The 22,555-nt window shown below is 37.3% G+C and overlaps 1 protein-coding gene across 1 annotated transcript in view; it reads left to right on the top strand.

The window, feature by feature from the left end:
* LOC107740799 (DNA-binding protein SATB1-like) overlaps nt 1-21,974 on the top strand; it is a 47,820-nt gene extending 25,846 nt beyond the window's left edge. The window contains exons 10-14 of the mRNA XM_016553299.1: nt 2,795-2,866; nt 3,728-3,883; nt 19,030-19,236; nt 20,977-20,996; nt 21,307-21,974. Coding sequence (XP_016408785.1) covers nt 2,795-2,866; nt 3,728-3,883; nt 19,030-19,236; nt 20,977-20,996; nt 21,307-21,619 — 768 coding nt within the window. The 3' untranslated portion in view covers nt 21,620-21,974. The remainder of the gene's footprint in view (nt 1-2,794; nt 2,867-3,727; nt 3,884-19,029; nt 19,237-20,976; nt 20,997-21,306) is intronic.
* Nucleotides 21,975-22,555: the final 581 nt, after the last annotated feature.

The raw sequence follows: 22,555 nt of genomic DNA, 5'->3' as shown, positions 1-22,555 counted from the left end.
TTAGCAGCATCATATGACCCCTTTAAGGATGTGTATCTTTACTGGAAGGCAAAGCAAAAATACTGATAAAAATTTTTTGGGGGAATAACTTGCACTGATAATTCATTCACAGTAAGACCACAAACATGCATTAACAAGGTAAATGGGGTCATGTTGAATTTAAATCAATTCTGTATTCTCGCTTATGTAAATGTAGGTGGAACTGAACACTCAGACTCAGTTTCAGCACAAATATTTAGCATGCTCTCACTCACTAGCATAATGAGTGATTAGCTAAGGTATGTTTTTCATCAGTCATCGTCAGAGTATTTTCTTTGTACACACTGGAATTGAATGCGTAAATTCCTGAGGAGGCAGGAAAAATGACTTCATTTTAATATCAGAATTACTCCGCAGCTTTACTCACAAGAAAATAGTTCAAGATTGTACTAACAATGGAAGACTGGGGAAACCTGTTTGATAAAGGCCATTTTTTGCCAGTTGTGTTTGGTGTGGCCAGTGGCCCAGAAATGATGCACTGTGGCTTTAAATGACAGTGCTTTATAGTAATGTGTTGATCAGGAGCTCACACATTATGGTTTATACAAACACACAACCACAAGGACACCATTACAACCCCACAACTTGAACTCTGTGTTTACAAATCATGGCTGACATGCAGTCAGGTACAGATGCATTGATACAGAGGGAAACAATGCATTTTCAAATGCAAGACATTACTGGCAAGACCATTTTATGTCTGTTTTCAGGCACTAGTCAATTTTGAGATGTGTTTATTTGTCTATCAGCTTTAAGCCTAGTGAAAAGAAAACATCCCAAATATAAATTTTAAATGTTTATTTCTTACATTTAAACTATTTGTGGCTGTAAATTTTAATGACAGTACATGTCTTTAAAGGATGTTTTCTCAAAATGAGCCAGAAATCTTCACTTTACAATTATATTCTTATTTATATTTCTAGGCATAAAATGTACACATTTAAACTTTATGCCTAGAAACATGGTGAAAATGATTTTTTTTTTTCTGGCTGTTGCCAACATTTTTTTTTGGCTGACTTATGAAGTGATAAAATTAAATATCCAAAATCCCCTCTGCATAAATCTTTAACTCTAATGTCACCTTTAATGTCAACAAATTAAAACAATTTTGAAACTGGCTTTATCCAATGTTCAGATTTCTGTTCTGTAATCTTATGCCAATTAATGCATATTTAATTATATAAGGCCTCTTTTGCATATTTAAACGTTACATTTAAGAAAACTTGTGATACAAGTTTGATTTGTCCTGTAAATGGTTTGTTATTAATAGCAGTTTTAGCAGCAGCTTGAAATATTACATTTATGCATTGCAAATGTTATGCATTTAGCAGGTGCTTTTATTCAAATATGAAATGCACCACCTTTATTATTAAAATTCTGTACAGTTATTGTCGATTACCAATGCAAAAGTGTCGGTACATCAATGCATCTGTACTTTGGAGGAAACGTTTAGTGCAGGAAAGATCTCAGGAAGCGCTTCTTTCACTCCGAACTCTTCAAGCAGGGCCGGAAAGGTATGCAGAGCCTCCTTCAAACGCAGTTGAGTGTGTCTTAGTGGATCGGACACAAAGCCTTCCTGTGTGTGATGGACTGAGGAGGCTCTTTTATACAGGAGAAAAACTCCCTCACACACACAGAATGTGTAAAGACCGAAATGTCATCAGTGTTCACTCAAGTGTGCACGCATTTGTGTGTGCGCTTGCGTGCATCATGTCCTAGTGTGTGTGTGTGTGTGTGTGTGTGTGTGTGTGTGTGTGCAAACCAGATGCTGCTTTCCTGTTCAGATCCCATTATCAGATGGTTCTGTAACCTGATTATTCAGCAACTGCGCCTAATTCGTCAGTCTCGTACAGAGCTCGGCAAAAGTCTCCATTATCTGATGATATTTGTATAAATTGGTGAAATTTTGAATCAAAGGTAATATCGATGCACTGCTTGACATATAATGGCTGTGTTCCAAAACATAGTGTGCTTCCTTGCTGCATAGGCAGCATCCTAACTGAAATGGAGCCTCATTAGTAACTGCTTTGGAACATTCTACTTAGGCAGCGAAAAGCATTAAAAAATATCATATTATAAATATTATTACAAATACTTGATGCGTTTATATGTATGTTTAGATGAACTTTGTTGTCTTTTGTTGAACATACCATAACGATAGATAGATAAACGAAGATAACGCTTTGTCCGTCATTGGCCTTTTTGCATAAAAATATATGTGATAAAGCAGGCCCAGGTAGAGGGAAGTCTTTGGGTGCATGGCAGCTTGATGCTGACAGATATGAGTGAGATGTTCGCAGGATATTTTCTGCTGTAAATCAGCAGGGTGGCACGTCTTGCAGCGCTGCAAGGCTTTTATGACGCCCATAAAAACAGATGCGAAGGTATGTTTCCCACATACGTTAATGGATCGTCAGACAGTGTGTGCAAGTTTGCGCACGCTCATCCCTTTATTATTAGATATGGTCACAAAATAACTCAGCCTAGACACTGATGCTTTACATGTAATTGACTGCTGTAGGTGCCACTGACAGCCTCTTCAACGGTCCTGCGGTGGCAGTTTTGAGCCCCTTCATGTTAAAAAAAAAAGTTATAGCCATGTTTGCAAGTCGTTTTGCTGTAGAAATCAGTGCTGCGGTGATACAAATCTGATCATGTGTTACTAAAGTATTCTGATTAGATTTGATGAAGTGTTATTTTAACCAGTTGTTTTACATATGTGTGTGTGTGTGTGTGTGTGTGTGTGTGTTCACAGCCCAGAAGAGAGGAGTGTAACAATATGAGACCAGAAGACTGGAATCCCAGAATTCCAGTGGGCATCTCTCCTGTGAGTGCACATATGGTACATTGTTTATGCAGAAAGTTATGCATGATTTTGTCCTTGATTATATACCTATGTACATATATATTATTTAAAAATGAGCTAAAATAATAATAAAATAAATGGGAATGCATAATAATAGTAATAATAATATTTTTTATTGTATAAAATTTTTAAATATTAAAAAGAATTATTATTATTAAAAATGATAGTTTTTTAAATTTATTATTATTTCATATATATGCTGTTCAAAAGTTTTTGAATGAAGTCTCTTCTGCTCACTAAGGCTGCATTTTATTTGCTAAAACTAAATATTAAAAATAACTTTTATATTTTAATATATTTTCAAATTTCATTTATTTCTGTGAGGCAAAGCTGAATTTTCAGCATCGTTCCTCCAGTCTTCAGTGTCACATGATCCTTCAGAAATCAGTCTAATATGCTGATTTGCTGCTCAAGAAACATTTCTGATTATTATTTCTTATCAATGTTGAAAACAGTTGTGCTGCTTCATATTTTTATGGGAACTGCAATAAATATTTTGGTCGGGGGGGGATTCTTTGATGAATCATTGAAATGGAAATCTTTTGTGACTAAATAAAGGTCTTTACTTTCACTTTTGATCATTTTAATGCATCCTTGCTGAAAAAAACTTATTCATTTATTTCATTCATTCATAAATTAATAAATCTATCTTACTGCCTCCAAACTTCTGAACAATGGTATATGAAATAATATTATTATTATTTTTTTTTTATTATTTATTTATTTGTTTGTTTGTTTATTTTTACCATGTTGTTTGACAGGTGCATTAAAAATGTAATAAGTATATCCATCTGCCTAACTTTTTTCTTCCTCTTTGCTCAGGTGAAGCCCAGCCCTCTGTCCTCCGAGTGGAACGGGAAATCGGAGAACTGCGTGTTAAACATCAACTCCTCCATCTACGACGAGATCCAGCAGGAGATGAAGAGGGCCAAAGTGTCCCAGGCCATGTTCGCCAAGGTCGCCGCCTCGAAGAGCCAGGTACGACCCGCCCCGACCGACCTCCGACTTCGACTTTCACTAGCCTGTCACGCTCAAAGCGCTCGTCCGGTTGACAAAACATTGTCAAACATTTCTGTGTACAGTCTACAGAAAGCTCAGATAGCGAGATAAAAGCGTAAAAGGAGAGCTTTGTTAAGCCTCGCAGGTAGCGCAGCGCCGTAATGACTTGCGCCACTTTATTGTGGGTTTGCGAACAGCAGACAGTGTTGCAACATAAAACAAATGTGTTTATATAATTCAGCTGTGCAACGACCACACCGTTATCTCACATAGCGAACAGCCTTCTGCTGAATACAGGCCTCTGTGAGAGACATTACCGTCTGTTTTAGCCTATTAAAACTAATTAAAGAAACGCAAGGCGAGCCCTATTATTAAAGGTTTCACATATCTATGTGCACACTTAAAGATTTTCACAATTACATCTGATGGGGGGGAAAACGCGAATAAAAGCCCTAAATGATCTAGAAATATCAGCAGGTTTTTGCTGATTGCACTGATTACGGTGCCAGATACTTTTGTTTCACCAAATTACAGTTTGATGCACAAACCACTGTTTTTGTCGAAGGGAGTTCAAAGCCGAGAAGGGTGGAGGAGAGAAAAGACAAACCGGGGCATTTATTCGCGTAAGATTCTTCTGAGAGAAAAGAGCCCCCTCTCTGCCTGAGCCTGTGTGCTCCATTCATGGCTGGTGTGAATGTGAATTGAGCAGCAGATAAGAACTGTGCTAATTACGCAGCTGAAAAAGGGGCCTGGGAGAGCACTTATCTCCGGCTCCATCTCGTAATGTGCGCTCCCCGGGCAGCTGGTACCCCCTCCTTCCCGTTCCCAGCCCCCTCCGCGGGGCCCACGGGGGCCGCTGGCTGAATGTCCGGCCGGTGCCGGCGCCGAGCGATCGTAGTTACGAAACGGCCGCTGCGGTGTCGTAATTAGCGGTGGGGAAACTCTTTTCCAATTGAGGCGTGACGATTGAAGGATTGTAGAGGAAAGTCGACTGGTATCGACCGTGATTACTGCACGTTTTCACTGTGACCGGTCAGTTTGGTCGCATTTTGGGTGCTTATAATGAAGAATAGTGATCATTCTTGTCTGAAAATACACTTTTAGTCATTTTACGAGGCCACAAGCCAAAGCTACATTTCTGATTATCATCAATGTTGAAAACCGTTGTGCTGCTTTATATTTTTGTGGATACCATAATCAAATCGTTTAATTCTTTGATGAATAGAAAATTCAAAAGAACAGCATTTATTTGAAATAGAAACTTTTGTAGCATTATAAATGTCTTTACTGTCATCAATTTAATGCATCCTTGTTGAATTAATTTCTTGTACAACAATTTTTTTACTGACTTTTGAATGATAGTGTATGAAATAAATATATATATATTTTTAAATGATAATAATAATAATAATAATTTTTCTATAGTTTATAACAGGCCAAAACAATATACGAATGATGTCTTTTGTCTTGTCTCTTGTCTTTTTAGAATGTAAAATGGCAAAGAAAAAAATTATGAAATGCATTCTGATTGAAGTACAATTTATGATTTCTGAACTAAGTAGGATGACAAACTGGGTAACACTTTACAGTAAGTTCCTGTTAGTTAATGCATTAACTAAAACTCAAAGTTTTACCACAACCTGCCAAAATATAAGTTTGGCTTAATTTGAAGAAATTATGACAGAAATGTATTGTAGAGTAGAATGTACTTCTAAAAGTAATAACAACAATAATATAGTTATTACAACATTATTTGTTGAGGAATATCACACAATCATAGACAATTTTATTTGATTACATTTTTTAAAGATCAATGACATTTTTAAAGTTTTATGGATTCATGTGATTATCACCGGTTTTGTTTTATTTGAATTTGTATTAAATCATAAAACAGAATTCTGAAAAAAAATAAAACTGAAAACAGAATTTGGGAAAAAATAAGATTGAATTTGGGGAAAAAAAACAGATTGCATAATTTCATTTAATTACATTTAAAATATCAGTTAAATCGTTTATGCGCTCATTTAATTACCACAGTTTTAAATAATAAATTTGTATTAAATCAAATCAAAAATTGAAACCGAAAACACTGAATTTGGGAAAAAATAAAACTGATTTTGGGAAAAATAAACCAGATTTCATAATTTCATTTGATTGATAATTGCATTTGGTATACATTTTAAAAGACAATAATATAATATAATATAATATAATATAATATAATAGGAAGTAAATAAATAAACAAACAAAACTGAATAGATTTTATAGGGCCCTAATGTTAGCTTATGCACATTAAATAATATTAACAGATACAACTTTTGATTTTAAGATTAATAAATAAAGTATTTTTCACAATTAGTTCAAATATAGTTAATTAATGTTAGTAAATGGACTGTGTTTGTGTCTGTCCCTCTCGCCCCCTGCCTGGCTGAAGGACCTCGGGGTCCTGGACGGCATGTGGTGGGAGGCGTTTTGCCGTATGGTTATCTTCCGTGGCGTGTCGGATTAATTGGCGCGTCCATCAGTGCAGGAATCCTCATCCGTAGCGGAGGTAGACTGCAGCAGCACTGGCCGCAGCACACGCTAGAGATCTGGCACAGGCCACGGGTTTGGCTTCCGCAGCCATGGGGCTCCAGGCTCGGCCCAGCTCTGCCCTCAACAAGAGCCATGGAGATGGGAGGCGCAGCGCTCGTCCCCTGGGCTTTTAAAGCCGTTAACAGTAGTTTGAGGGGGTTAAAGAGAACCGTCGCATGTGTGTGTGAGTGTGCGTACCTGCTTACTCATGTGGCCGCGTGTACGGCTGTGGTGTAAATGAGTGTGTGTGTGCTGTTTATTGGGGGATGGGCACTGGATCGGCGCCATGTCGTCCCCCTCTCTGGGCACACATCCATACAGGACGTGAGTGCCAGGCTTTATCTATTTGGTGGCACTTTCATATTCCGAGTAGCATTTCAATTAATTTCTCCTCCTGCACCACAGAAAAACCACCGTTTCTGCAGCTTGTAAACTGAAAAAGAAACATATAAACAGTTTATTTGTACGCTCTCGTTGACGTCGAGTGCAGAGTTCGTGAAATCGTGACATTTTGGAGGTGAAACGCAAGCTGTTGAGGTTCCTAATGGTAAATTTCCTTCCTTCCCTCCTTCAGTGCAGGATATTTTCGCTTGTCCGATTATAGGTTTTATTTGAAGTATCATCCATATGGCACAATTTATGAATGTAAGTTTAAGGTCAACATGAAGTGCTGTTCATAACTGATTTTCTTACATAATCTAGTGATTTTTTTAAGGAGTTAAGATAAGGTAAGACTTTTTTTTTTCTTCTTTCTGAAAAAAGTATTTTATGCTTACCAAGGCTGCATTCCTTTCCCCAAAAATACAGTAAAATCAGTAATATTGTGAAATATTATTACAGTTTAAAATAGCTGCTTTCTATTAGAATATGCTTTAAAATGTAATTTATTCCTGTGATCAAAGCTGAATTTTCAGCATCATTACTCCAGTCTTCAGTGTCACACGATCCTTCAGAAATCATTCAAATATGCTGATTTGCTGCTCAAGAAACATTTCTTCCTATTATTATTATTACCAATGTTGAAATCAGCTTAATATTTTTGTTGAAACCATGATACATTTTTTTCAGGATTTATTGATGAATAGAAATATTAGAAATTTTGAAATATTTTGTCACATTATAAATGGCTTTACTGTCACTTTTGATAAAAATTATTGTGTCACTGCTGAATAAAACTATAATAATTATTATTTTAAAAATATCTTACTGACTCCAAACTTTGGAATATTAATGTATATCAAGTAAAATGTTAAATAGATAATTTTTAATTCTAATAATATATTAGAATAAAAAATAATTTGATATAATTGTTAGTAAAAAAAATATTAAGAATTTAATCATAAATTTAATCATGGACATTTCAGAATAGAACCAGGGATATGGAAGGAGCAGTAAAAAATAAATAAAGGATGAAATAGAGAACGTTTATAGTTTTACAGTTTAATTTAAAGATTAAAAATGAGAAAATACATACAAATATTTAACAAATATTTTGGAATAACATGCACTGATGAATCATTCACAATAGTACCAGGAACATGTAATATTACATAAAAAGGTTCAGTTTTGATTTCATGTCGAGTAGATTTAGAGGTTTGTTAAATTCCCTAATTTTGAATATGAGCAATAGTGAAAGTGACGTATGACTGAGCAAACACCACTAATACAGACATGACAGCGCTGAACTGGCATTCACAGAGCTCTGCTGGGGCTGAGAGAATAGAGAGAAGAAGGGCATTATGGGAGTTGTGTATTCACCCTCTGATGGTGAATACAATCACGGCCCCTGTTGTCAGATGACAAGCCCTTTAGAACCCAGAGCCATTCCCTCAGAGTGACCTGTCTCTCTCTCTCTCTGTGTCTGTATGTCTCTCTCTCGCTCCTGGAAGAGGCTGTGGTAATTAGCAGGGCTCTAATGAGACAGAATGTCAGTGATCTGCCGCAGTACAGGGGGCAGGCGATAGGCCGGTGTGTGTAAAGAAGGGGGGTAGAGGAGGCTGTGCCATCTGTCACTGAGCGCCTGGCTCGCTGCTCTCTAGGGGGGAACAGTGGGTCTGCAAAAAGAGAGAGAGAGAGAGAGAGAGAGAGAGAGGTATTTAAAAATGTGCAGGATAGACTGTATATCAAAACAAAATTGCAATTGTAATTTCAACTGGTGGTTGACCGATATAGTTATATTCCGAGTAGCATTTCAATTAATTTCTCCTCCTGCACCACAGAAAAACCACCGTTTTTGCAGCTTGTAAACTAAAAAAGAAACCCATAAACTGTTTATTCGCTGTTGTTGACATTCAATGCAGAGTTCAATGCGAAATCGTGAGGTTTTGGAGGTGAAACGCAAGCTGTTGAGGTTCCTAGTGGTGAATTTCCTTCCTTCCCTCCTTCAATGCAGGATATATGTGACCCTGGAGCACAAAACCAGTCATAAGTTGCACAGGTATAGCCTATTTGTTGCAATAGACAACAATACTGTACATTGTATGGGTCAAAATTAGCGATTTTTCTTTTATGTCAAAAATCATTGGGATATTAAATAAAGATCATGTTCCATGAAGATATTTAGTAAAATTCCTGCTGTAAATATATCAAAACTTAACAAAAATAACAAAAATAGTTGTATCTCAGCCAAATATTGTCCTATCCTAACAAACCATACATCAATGGAAAGCATATTTATTCATTTTTCAGATTATATCAATTTCAAAAAATTGCCCCTTGTGACTGGTTTTGTGGTCCAGGGTCACATATCGTCTATTTGCAGATTAGCAGCTGTTTTGAGGCTGTTTTATTGGTTGATTTAACAGTTTTGGTATGTCCCAATTGTAACAACTTCGCAGCCTTGCCAACATAATAAACCCAGCATTTAGTAAACATTCTAATAATACCATTTTTTTCAAATATTTTAGGAAATTTGAATATTTTTTTTTTTTGTGCATTTTTCCAGTTTTCCAGCATATTTCTTTTTATTGTCTTCCATTTCCCAGTTTCCAATTAAATATTTATAAAATATTAGCATTATACACATACTGTGTATATATATATATATATATATAATTTTATTTTATATTGTTTATTTATTTATTTTTACGGAAGCTACATTCATTCAAACATTTACACTTATAATTAACCACTATACATCGACCTGGTTCACACTAGATAATAACTATGGCCACTTGGCTAGGTAATTTATAAAAATTTTCTGTTTTCAAATATATTGTAAAATAAGTGGTTTTTAATTTTTATGTTGTTTATTTGTTATAATTACATTGTATTATGCATTTTATCGTCATCGGCTAACCTGCAGTCTGAACAACAGCGTCAGTCTTTCTCTTCCAGGAAAACAGACCAGCAATATTGATGACATCACCTTGCACTCAGGGGTGTCGTGCAGATTTTTGTCTAGTAAAATTGAGATTGAGTCATTCCCTCCCCCTGATAACACCTGCGTCTGACTAGCAAGTAGGCTGTGATGTAAACTACAGTCTATTGGCTATTCATTTCATCAGCTCTGTTTGAGCTGTTCCTGTGGGCGGGGCCTAAATCGCATTTATTTGGCCTGTATTTCCAGGGCAGGTCTAGACGCATCATCTGCAGCCGCGTGTCTGCATTTACTTTCATTAAGGCATGAGAACCCAAAGCCAGATGCAAATGAAATTACACTTCTATATGGAAGTTCGGTCCTCCCTCTTCCTGTTCCGACGGCCCCTATAATTTCACAGAGAATATATATTTTTCATTATCGTGCTTCATTTTGAAGAGTTGTTTGTTTACGGTTATGAATTCGCTGCCTCCCAGGGGCGTGTGCGAGGCAGATGGGAGCGGCGGGCCTGTGAGAGCGGAAATAGGGCCATGACTGTTTATTAATTGATTTATTTATTTATCTGGCTGCCTGGTTATTAGGTTGCCTTGGAAACAGCTGCAGTTCCCCTGTATTATTAAAGACACAATATTCGTGAACCAGAGACCCAGATGTCTGGGAAATTAATTCCGCGTATGATTTATCGCAGAGCTCGCCTCCAAACGAACCTTTTTCCTTGTCGTTTAACTCGTTCGTTGACCATCTTCTGGTTCTCCGGCTTGTTCTCCATCTGTTTACTCTCTCACTCTCTCTCTCTCTCTCTCTCTCTCTCCTCGGCATGTAAGGTAGCTTTAGAGGTGGCCCGGTTTCTCGCGCTCTCCTCTGTCAGACCACACAGGGCTTGTTCTGAGGCCCATTCTCGCTAATCTGATCAGGCAGGCAAATACGCCGGGAAAAGCGGCTTTAATGATCCCCCTAATTACCTCAAGTCAATACCAACTGTATTATTAGACTCCGGGAAAATATTCCATTAGGGTCCCCCCCGTGGGACTCCCCGCACGTAGCGATGTCACGCGCCGTGCGCCCCCATGCTTGTAATTAATTTTATTTACACACGCAGGAATGCACAAGGTCGCACCTGCAGCCCGGAGCCGCCTCGCCCGGCCCCAGACTCGCCCGCTTAATCAGATCTGTCATAATTACCATTCTATTTGTGGGTTCAACTTTTTGTCACATCCAAACCTCATTTTTGTAAACAATATTATGCGTTCAATATTTAAGTTAGATGTAATATCGAAAAATAATAAAACGATATTTAAAGAAAACTGAAAAAAAATGGATGAGGCATAGAAAGTATTAAGGCAGTGTTTGCTCAAAGGGGCGGATATATTGTAGGGGGGCTCTAGTTTGGTAATGTACAGGTTGATAGTCATCATGACTTACAGCAAACATTTGGTAAATGAAATGAAAGCGGTTTGTGTGATTGCCTTATTTACATTTGAAGCCCCACGATGGGGATTGTTCTTAAAAAGTCCACGTTAGCAGTTTAAATTCTACGTAGGCCCTATTACTTACGTTGCAAGTGAATATTAACATTTACCCCGAATATCCTTGAGTTGAATACATGAAACTAAAAAATGTAATTTAAAATTGTTTAAATTTAAAACGAACATTTATTAAAGCAGAATATTCATCTTGAAATGAATGACACTGAAAAAATAGTGACACACTTGCACGGATTGTTACGCTGAACTGGAATACCTTACTATTGTAATCTAGGGTAAGTAAATACATACATATGTAAAGGATATAACGATAACAAGCTTGAGCAAAAGTAGGTTTTTCTGTATGTTGTTTTTAAACGACGTGAAAGTGTCTTTCACACAAAACAAGATGACAGAGTTGGACAGGTCAGGTGGAAGAGAAAGCAGTGCGCTTTTTATGCTTCATACTGTCTATTAGCCTAAGTGTCGTTTCACTTTTTTCTGTGTACTACAACGTAACAAACCATAAAATATATATTCTGCATTTTTGGTCCACATTCCCCAGGTGTGCCAAAACGGCAACAAATGAATAGGCTATATCAGGGGTGGCGAACTCCGGTCCTGGAGAGCCGCAGCCCTGCAGAGTTCAGCTCCAACCCTAATTAAAACTCACCTGCCTGTAGCTTCCAAGTAACCGTTCAGACCTTGATTAGCTTGTTCAGGTGTGTTTGATTAGGGTTGAAGCGAAACTCTGCAGGGCTGCGGCTCTCCAGGACCGACGTTCGCCACCCCTGATATATATTATTAATATATATTATATTAAAGATATATTTCTAGATATACTTACATAATAAATATTGTATTCATTGTTTTTTTATATATATATATATACACTACCCAAAAAAAATGACAGTCTGTCCCTGCGCAATAAAACAATTCATCAAACATCCTCAAATGCTTCAAAAGCCTCTGACATAAAAGTTAACATCTTGATATATTTTTGCCGTTTTAAAGCAAACTTGTGCTAATTAAGAGTGCTGTTGGAGCTGACATGTACAATTTGCAGGTTTTATGCTGTTTTAATCTATAATTCAATAAGATCAGGCATGATTTATCTGCTTAATTACTCTCTGATATTAGCAATTAAACTCCAGCTTTGAATTAAATCTCAATCACACGCTTATAATTGATGGACTAGCGTTTTCTCATAGGTTGCTTGTGTGTCGAGGGCTCCTTGCAGGCTCAATACCAACTGTATTATTAGACTCCGGGAAAATATTCCATTAGGGTCCCCCCCGTGGGACTCCCCGCACGTAGCGATGTCACGCGCCGTGCGCCCCCATGCTTGTAATTAATTTTATTTACACACGCAGGAATGCACAAGGTCGCGCCTGCAGCCCGGAGCCGCCTCGCCCGGCCCCAGACTCGCCCGCTTAATCAGATCTGTCATAATTACCATTCTGCATGCTTCTGACACACGCTGCGAAATATTTCAATTTAACTGCAGCCAATGGCTGCGGCAGACGCCGCTCTGCTCACCGCTCGCCCACTGCGTACAGAGGCGGACCGGACCTGCTCTGTGCTTTCCCTTCTTTGCTCTCTTCCTTCTGGTTTTTTGCAACTTTTTGGACATTAGTGACCAGATAAATTGGTCCATTTGTTCCATTATTGCACGCTTGGTTTCTTTTACTCACCCTCACGTCGTTCTGCATGACTTTCGTGCAAGCGTGCAAAACAAAAGGTGCATTTTTGAAGGACATACAGGCCTTTCTTTTGTATATAGCTTATTGGAAAAAGTCAAACAATACAATGAAATTATTGTAAAATGATCAGAAGTTATCCATGTACTTCATTCAGAATATTCTGAAGTAGAGTATTCTGTTTTGTTTTAAAAAACGTTCGTGTCGAGGGCTCCTTGCAGGCTCTTTGTTTGAATTATGTTGCGATCAACCTACTTACACTTTGTGTTGGGCTTGTTTTTTGTTTTCCTTCAGGTCTCTTGAAAAAGTTAACCTAGTTACAGGCCACCAGATCTGCTTTATCCTCGCAGAATTTTGTAGAAAACGTTGTTGACATTGATCAAGGTGCAAGTATTTATAGTTGTTTTTGGGCAGTTGTTTGTGTGTTAAGTTTACGTAGGTGTCCATTTCTTACTACATCAGAGCAGGTATTGCAGACTTGCACAATTAAAAAAAAAAGACTTTTTTTGAGAAAACACCAAGCAAATGTGATTTGCAATCAAATACAGCTAGATCTTTTTAACTCGTTTTTTTGTTCACTATCCTTTAATCATCTGCTGAAAAGCATTTCTAATGTTTTATCGACTTTAGCAATTTACTTGAAGTGCAAAATATGTACAATAAATCACATTTTATTTTCTAATGCAATGCACTTCTGAAATGCAGCTCAAGCATCCAAATCCTTTTTGGGGCCAAAGTGTATTATAACTTCTAGAAAGCTCACAAGCAACATATTAACGGCGTCATGCATGTCGTTAAAGCAGGTTTTCGGCACATACTGTTACAACCCTTTTGTCTCTGCTTAGAGATCTCAGATAGATAGATAGACAAACAGACAGGCATTATTGATCCCCAAGGGGAATTTTTCATAAAAACAGCGCTATACATTTACATGTTGCAATCAAACAAGACAAGACAGAACATGTCGCTCTATAGCATTAAATACGTGGTGAGAAATATGAACGTGCAACACAGTAAATGCTCTGAATAACTTCTTGCTTGAGTAAGTTTGTTCTCTACTCTTCTTCTACGATTAGTTTTGGTTAAATACGGCCATGGCAACAGTTTGAGGAGAATCTTCGCTGTTTATTGCTTAAAAGGAAACTCTCTCTATCGCCCCCTTGAGTTCGGAGGTTTGTCAGTGTTTGCAATGCATTCCCATCTTAAATATATTTGTAGCCCAATGATGAAGGTAGTAGAGTGTTTGCTTGACCACATCTGTGGAGAACGGATGCGTTTCTGTGTGTTTAGAGTTCATCTGGGGCACTGGCCTCATTTTCTCTTCCTCCATGCCAAGACCATTTGAATAAATACTGGGAGCAGATCTATTTGCATAGCAAGATATCCAAAAAGGGAGTCCGTTCTCGTCCTATTTTTGGCCCCCTTTTTGATTTTGCTTATTGTTGCAGAAGATTCACATATGCTGCACGAGCGCATTAATATGTTTCAGCCAACAGATGGACTTGACGCGCATGCGGCGGCTCCGATTCCTTCGCTCGTACATCCGCAAACCCCACACACGTTTGCTCTTAGGGCCCGGCGCGCAGACGAAAACAGGTTTGAACATACTGTATTATCTTTTGAATTGATCTGCATGACACTGTCTGCTAAAGCTGAGTCGGTGCCAGATTCCGGATGGGCGGTAGAGCAGGAAACAATAATGCTTTGTCTGTTGAACACTGCAGCCCTCTGCCTGACATCAAGATGTTTGTTTCTGGCTTTTGTTTTTACTTCAACGCGCTCGAGACTGAAGCCATAACAATGGATTAGCATCTGTATTTAAAAACAATGGAAAAGAACGAAATGGAAAGAATAGTTCTTTAACATCTGCCCCCAGACTGCGGTTTTTGACAGGCGTCCGCGTGAGTTTGTGTGTTTGTTTAATAGAGGAGCCTGGGTACGCCCTCAGGTCTATAGGGGCCGTATCTCCACCGAAACTTGCTGACTTGTTTGAGAATGGCAGCCAGCGATGTGATGACTGATAAGCGAACAGCCGTGGCATAGAGGGCACAGCGCTGATCTGGAGACAGCCGTGACCAGCTGATCTGACATCATAATTCATATAGTTCCGTACCTTATAGTAAGCAAAATTAGAATTGGTGTCCGGAGGTGTACTGTTCGTCAGCTGTGGACACTTGTATATATTCGCCATATATAGGAAATATAAAATCTAAAATAAAATTACATATATAAATAATTCCTTTGTTTTTAATTATTTATTGAAATTAAATTTAAATAGAATATCAAAACAAAAATTGTCAACTGTGTGCACATATTTATACATAGTGTGTGTGTGTGTTTAAATTAATAAAATTACATTTAAAATTAAATTAAATTAAAAAAAAATTAAGAAAAATGTTACAATACAGATATATTTGTCTCTGTTTTTAGTTATTTAAATTAAATACTTCTTAAATACTTATGCTGTTTTTTTCCTATTTTTTTGTTTAAAAAATATAAATTAAAAATTGTATAAGTTATTTATATTTTTATAAATTATATAAAAAATATAAATTAAAATTGCATTTTTTTTCTCTTACCGTTTTTTTTCTTTCTTTTTCTTTTTCTATTTTGTTGGTGGTATTTACTGGTACCAGATAAAATGTGATTGTTAGATACGATTGTAAGATATTGTCGCTTAAATCTCTTCAATTTTGTTTTAGTTTGTAACTTTAAAGTAGCTTCCTACTGTTCATTATGGGTAGTTTATATCGTAACAAGTACGTTTCCCAATAACCTTGCCCGATACTTATCTCCAACACTATTTTCTCGAAGGTATTTGCTTGACGATCATCGCTAACCAAGTACACACTTTTAGTGCGTAGAAGAAGTATACAAACTGGGATGCGGCCCAGTGATGCTGGGGAGCTGTTGGCCGATTCGGGACCGGTGACGACATCGAGGTCCAAGTGATTTGAGACGGGTATCGTCTCAGGAGTCTGAGGCCTGGCAGAACAGGGTGAGCAGAGGGGACGATAAGAAGCAAATGAGATAATAAAAAGGTGTTGATGGTGCCATGTGACTGTGATGTGGAAAACCGCAACTGTCTGGGGCTCCTGAACTCAATCCCAAGGTTATTAATGTGTCCGCTGGCATCTGGGTCCAGGCGAGGGACATAAACACCATGCTGTTCTCTCACAGTAGCGTCCTGTGCTTGTCTCATTGGCAGCTTGTGACCGCTCGGCCCTCACACGCATAGACAACACCGTATCCTGCTTAGTTGAGTGAATCTTATGCATGAATTCAGCCATTGTGCGCCAGAGAAATATTTTTATCAGAATGTACCACTGCTATTTATACCCCGAATACAATGGAGGCTCTGGTGGGCTGCCTGGACCCTCTCTTCACGTCCCACTTGACCTGTCCACCCGTCCACGGCCTTTATGGACGTTTGGGTGGCATAATCTTAAAGTTGAGCTGTAAATGGGTGAAGCTCACACAAAATCTGTCAAGAACATTTTAAGGTCATATTTCACCTGAAAGTAATTATGATGAAAAAGTAAATTAAATTAGTCTTAAAATAAATTAAGTTTAATATTATTTTATTTTATTTTAAAATAAATAAATAAAACTTAATTTTTTATTAAGTTTGTCCTTAAATTTGGGTTAATGATTTTTATTTTATTTTATTTTAAATAAAAAAATAAAGTTTTTTTTTATCTGAAATGTGACTGTAAATTTGGCTTAAATAAAATTAGTCTTAAATTTCTATTTTATTTTAGATATGAAAGATTTTATAATTTAATTTTTAGTGTGAAATGTGACCTTATTTATTTGTTTGTTTGTTTATTGGCGATTCACACAGTACCCATAAAAATAGTAATAAATAAAAAATAAATAAAACAACACAATATTCTTATATATTTCTCGTCTAGAGCTTCAAAGGTGATTGTAAGAATTTCTCAATCTGTGCTCAGTTTTGCCAAGATACCAAAATCAGAAGATCTCAATATGAGCTCAGACATTTCTCATTTAATTAACTTCACATTTTCATAGCTCTTTACTGTATGTCAACTATTGACTGATTAGTCCTTTTTATTTCTCATAATGATTTTAGAAGGAACTTTAAAACAAAGTTGATGCCTAATGAAGCAACTGGGAACTAATGAAGCGCAAACTCTGAACAATTTTTACCATGACTAGCCAAGCTATAGTCTGTGTTAGTTGTACATGACTAGTTTTCCTATCTCCATATTCTCCAAAAATATACATTATCCTTTATAGTGTTTGTCAGATTTGACCAACCAAATCCCAGTAACGTTCCCGTATCCAGGCTGACTCTACTCTGTGCGAGCGCTCACTGTTTATGGTAAGACAGTGGAAGCAATGCAATTGGACAAATACAAGCACTTTTTCAGGTCTTCAAGGCCCAGAGAGCATTACACTGTCAGTGTGGCTGCCCAATGCAAAGTGTTTATTGTTGTGTTTTTGTTCTATAATGCAACAGCATTAATGCTAATACCTCTGTTGACTTTTTTCGGTTTGGTTGCATGTTGATTTTTTTTTTTTTTTTTTTTTTTTTTTTGTGGCTCGTTCTTTGGCTCAGTGGGATTTGTTTGGCGTTTTATCCACAGATGTTTGATTGAGGATTATTTTACGATAGTGCGCTTAATGGCTGCGATAAGGTGTGTGCGTGTTTGAAGCGCGTCGGGCTACAGACATCACAGCAGGAACGGGACTCAAATCCCCACGTGTGCAAATAAAGCAAAATGCGACAATAAACATGGCAGAGGAACAAGGTGAGCTGTGATGAGCCTCTCTCACTCGCTCGCTCTCTGGGGTTTTACATGGCTTTTGGGAGGAGCAGGAACATGGGACAACAGAAATGCTGAGTTATCTTTGCCATGCAGCGCTCTGGTGTGGCTCTGGCTCCTGCTCCGTGTGTGTGTGTGTGTGCTGGGTAATCCTGTGGAAATGAAAGGTGCTGCCACACACTGGCCTGGAGATTACGGCATCACGTTTGTAAGTGTGCCAGGACTCGACTGCTGGAACACACTCTAGAGCTCCCCTTTCCTCTTTTCTTTTCCTAAAACTAGGATTTGACCACGCTTTATATTAGGAATGGGAATCATAAGGAATTTAATGGTTCCAGTTCCTTAGCCAATCCATTAATGCTTCTTCTAGTACTTTTCAGATAGAAACTCCTCTCTCAAACTAAACAAAATCAATAATATTTAGCATATATACAGTACATATTTTTGTTTGTTCACTGCATTAGTTATAAAGGTATTGCGTGAGAAGTTATTAAACTTGTTAGTTTGACTCATGAATATTGATTGTGCGATTATGTTCACATAAATGTTTTGTTTTTTTGCATTGCAGCCATGCATAGTATAATAATTATCTTCTAAACAGTAGGGTAGGGAAGGTGTAATGTTAAAATGGTAACTATACTCTTTATGTAATTTTCCACCCTATGTGATGTATAAGAAAAAAGAACAATTTTCAATGAATACAAAATGGGGAACATTTTTTTCAAAGGTTTGGTTCCATTAAGATTTTTAATACTTTTATTCATTGCATTAAATTTATCAAAAGTGACAGTTAAGACAAAAGAAAGATTTCTATTTTAAATAAATGCTGTTCTTTTGAACTTTGTATTCATGAAAGAATCCTGAAATAAAAAAATATGCAACAATTTCCACCGATATATTAAGCAGCACAACTGTTTTCAACATTGATAATAATCAGACATGTTTCTTGAGCTGCAAATCTGAATGATTTCTGAAGGAAAATGTGACACTGATGCTGAAAATTCAGCTTTGCATCACAGGAATAAATTGCATTTTAAAATATATTCACATAGAATACAGTTATTTTAAGTTGTAATAATATTTCACAATTTTTATTACATTTTTAATCAAATAAATGCAGCTTTGGTGAGCATAAGAGACTTCTGACCAACCCCAAACTTTTGAAACCTAGAATACATGACATGAAACATGAAGGTTTTTTTCATTTTAACTGGAATTTGTTAAGTCGACTTGTTTCTTTTCACATCTGATGTGTTGTCTTCATGTTCTCCTGCAGGGCTGGCTCTGTGAACTGCTGCGTTGGAAAGAGGACCCGTCTCCGGAGAACCGCACGCTCTGGGAGAACCTGTCCATGATCCGCCGGTTCCTCAGTTTGTCCCAAGTGGAACGTGACGCTATATATGAGCAGGAGAGCAACGGAGGACCGCAGCACCATGTGGACAGACCTCCTCACCTGCTGCACATGCCCACCGACCCATTACAGGTCAGTGTCACAAACACACACAATATACACTCTGAAAAAAAGGTACAAAAGCTGTGTCCACCTTTGTCTATTATTTACACCTAAAAAGTGCATTTTAGTACCTTAAATGTACACATTAGTACCTCAGGTGTACATATTAGTAACTAAATATGACAGCTTTTGCACCTTTTTTTCCTGAGAGTGTAATATTCGAGTTATTTTTCCTGGCATTTCAACTTGAAATGGTTTTCATATGATAACCATATGGTAATGCCTTATTTATTTTTTTACCAAAAACGTGTCTAATTAAGTCTGTTTTGATCATTTGAAGTTTGGAGGTGCCGTAGAACTTTTTCAAACGCTGGTAATTTTGCGCTCCGCTGCTGTGTAAGCGAAACAGTCATTAGCAACATCATTTGTCTGCATTTAGATATTAAGGACAGCTAGCTGTTTGAATAAATTCATCACTATTCCGAATCCATATTTAATCACAAAAATCCCACAGTTCTTGTGGTTACAGCTGCGTGTTTGATCAGATATTATTTTGTTTACTCGCAAGCATATGGTCATTCCAAGAAAATAACATGCGGGGAAGAAAAACATTTATTCACTTCCATTTTCACCACTTAAGGCGACAAGATGCATGCATGGCTGCTGGAGGTTTGCAGATGTCTACTAAAACATGTGGTTACACTTGACAATACGGTTTCATTAATTAACATTAGTTAACCACAGTAGTTAACATTAAACTAAAAATGAACATACTTCCACGGCATGTTAGTTCATGTTCATTTCAGCATTTACTACTACATTAAAAAAATTGGTGTAGAAAAAAAAAATGTCACTCAGAAATTGCACAAATAATTATATATATGGGAAGAAACATTGAATTAAACATGAACGTTTGAACTAGAAAGACTGAAGTAGTATTTTCTTTTAAAGTAGTATTTTTTTTTAGTTACGCAACTCTGAAAAATAATTGTCATATGCACATATTTCACATGGTTGGTTAGTTTGTTAACTAATGAATTGACTAATGTCAAGACCTTACTGTAGTGTCATCAAGCATTTAAATAAATGCAACTGTAAATGCATGCATAATAAAGCCATAAAACATGAAATTACGTACAGTACTGTGATTTTCCCATGGTTAAAAAGATCTTAAACACAACGTGAAGCTAATTCCATAGACTTTCATTGAATGAGGGAACTTGGTATCATAGGAACACCTTAGCATTATGGTAGAAACTTCTGCATCAGTATGTTTCAAAATGTAAAATCGTACTTCAACTTTAATTTAACGCATGTCAGATGTACAGAAATCCTTCTGTGCATCATGCTCATGTACCATTTATTTCTGCTCATTGTATTCCAGTGTCTTTGATATGTTATCAGGAGACTGGCATATTTACAAAAAGTGTTATCAAGCGTTCCCGTTCCTCTTGGGAATGTCCCAGGAAAAGCAGTCTGTATAGTGTATGGAAAACAGCAGCTGCCGGTTACAATGGCCTAAACTCGCGCAAACAATGGCGCATTTCAGAGCAAATGTGTCATATGTTTACACCGACGTGAAAGTGGCCTAAACACAGACACCGATAGCGCTCACACTCCGCACATCTCTCGCGATGAGATCTTGCCACATATTGAGGCTGTATTTACCACGTTAAGCAACAGCTTTTGAATAGGGCTTGATAAGCAATCAACAGACCGGCACTTTTTATGCGAATATTCTGATGAAAGAGTTCACATTCGTGTTAACAGCCGAGCATTAACAGGAACCGGTAAAGCTATAAAATCCGCACATCTGATTGCTAGAGGTGGGCGACGTAAACCAAAATCATATATCATAATATGAGTCATTTTATAGCACGGTAATGGCATATATCACAATATGGTTATTGCTAGAGGTGGGCGACGTAACCAAAATCATATATCATAATATGAGTCATTTTATAGCACGGTAATGGCATATATCACAATATGGTTATTTTTGCTGGAAATTCAGCTAGAAACTTATCTTTTTCATCTGGCCGTCTCTCTCTCTCTCACTTAAATGTATTATTTTTTAATTTCTTTCATTTATTATTTTAGGAACTTGTCAAGCATCCACACGCTCTCGGCACAGCTGGACCTGCCCAAACACACCATCATCAAGTTCTTCCAGAACCAGCGCTTCTACATCAACCACGCCGGCAAGCTGAAAGAGCCGCCCCTGGGCTTCCCCTCCAACAACAACAACAAGGACGAGGGCCTGACGGACTTCAAGGGGGACGAGCTGCTGACCGAGCTGGACGAGAGCGTGCAGACCAACAGCACCATGTTCTCCATTAAAATGGAAGAGCACCTGCTGCACGAAACGCACGCCATGAGACAGGCCCAAACTGAGCAGGAGGCCAAAGAGTAACGGACGGCTTTCTTTTGCTTCTGGTGTTATTCTCGTTCACTCTTGTCTGTGTTCCATGAGCGAAACTGTAAGACTTTTTACACGAGACTGAATAATACAGAGATGATTAACTTTCACAGTTTTGTAAAGCGTGGACTATTTCACTGTAAAGACTCTTGCATCATTTCAATAATCTGCACAACGAAACGAAATGTAAAAAGAAAAATCCTAAAGGAATAGTTCACTCCTAAATGAAAATGTTGTTTCCTTTCAAGTGAATGGCGACTTGGGCTGTCAAGCTCCGAAATGCACAAAGGCATCATAAAATAAGTTTTATGAAAGTCATTTTATGACAGGGTAATGGTATATATATATCACAATATGATTTTTTTTTTTTTTAGTTTTTTTTTTTTTTTTTTGCTGTAAATACAACTTTTTTGAAAAATTTTTTTTTCACTTATTTCATTTTATTATTTTAAATTATAATTTTTTTTTATTAACCTAATGGACTAAGACCAATAGTACAAATTATTCATAACAAATATACCATGGTATGAGTAATTTTATAGCACGTTAAGAGTATAAATATCACAAATTGGTTATCCAAACTGCGTTGATGGCCCCAGTTCTCATTCACTTGCATTATATAGAAAAGAGTGGCCAGGCTGTTCTTCGGAAGTCACTTTCTGACAGAATTTTCATGTTTGCGTGAACCATTCCTTCAAGCAAACAGTATGTTGCTGTGGATATTTGCTGACTGCACTTGTTGTCTGTTGTTTTTACACTGATTTTGAGCTACTGATTTTAAAAAAAGGAAAGTCAATGGAGTTTGATAGACTTTGATGTTTACGTATGTGATGTTAACTGGATTTTTTAAGGAAAAAAATGCATGACATTGGAGAAGAGGGGTAGACAAAGGCCTTAATGATGAGGTACTGAGTCGAGCACTGCTGGCTA

This window comes from Sinocyclocheilus rhinocerous, unplaced genomic scaffold (assembly GCF_001515625.1).
Source record: "Sinocyclocheilus rhinocerous isolate Xijiao unplaced genomic scaffold, SAMN03320098_v1.1 scaffold5975, whole genome shotgun sequence".
Classification (NCBI taxonomy): Eukaryota; Metazoa; Chordata; class Actinopteri; order Cypriniformes; family Cyprinidae; genus Sinocyclocheilus; species Sinocyclocheilus rhinocerous.
The sequence above is the reverse complement of the archived record's forward strand: the minus strand, read 5'-3'. Positions and strand labels throughout refer to the sequence as shown.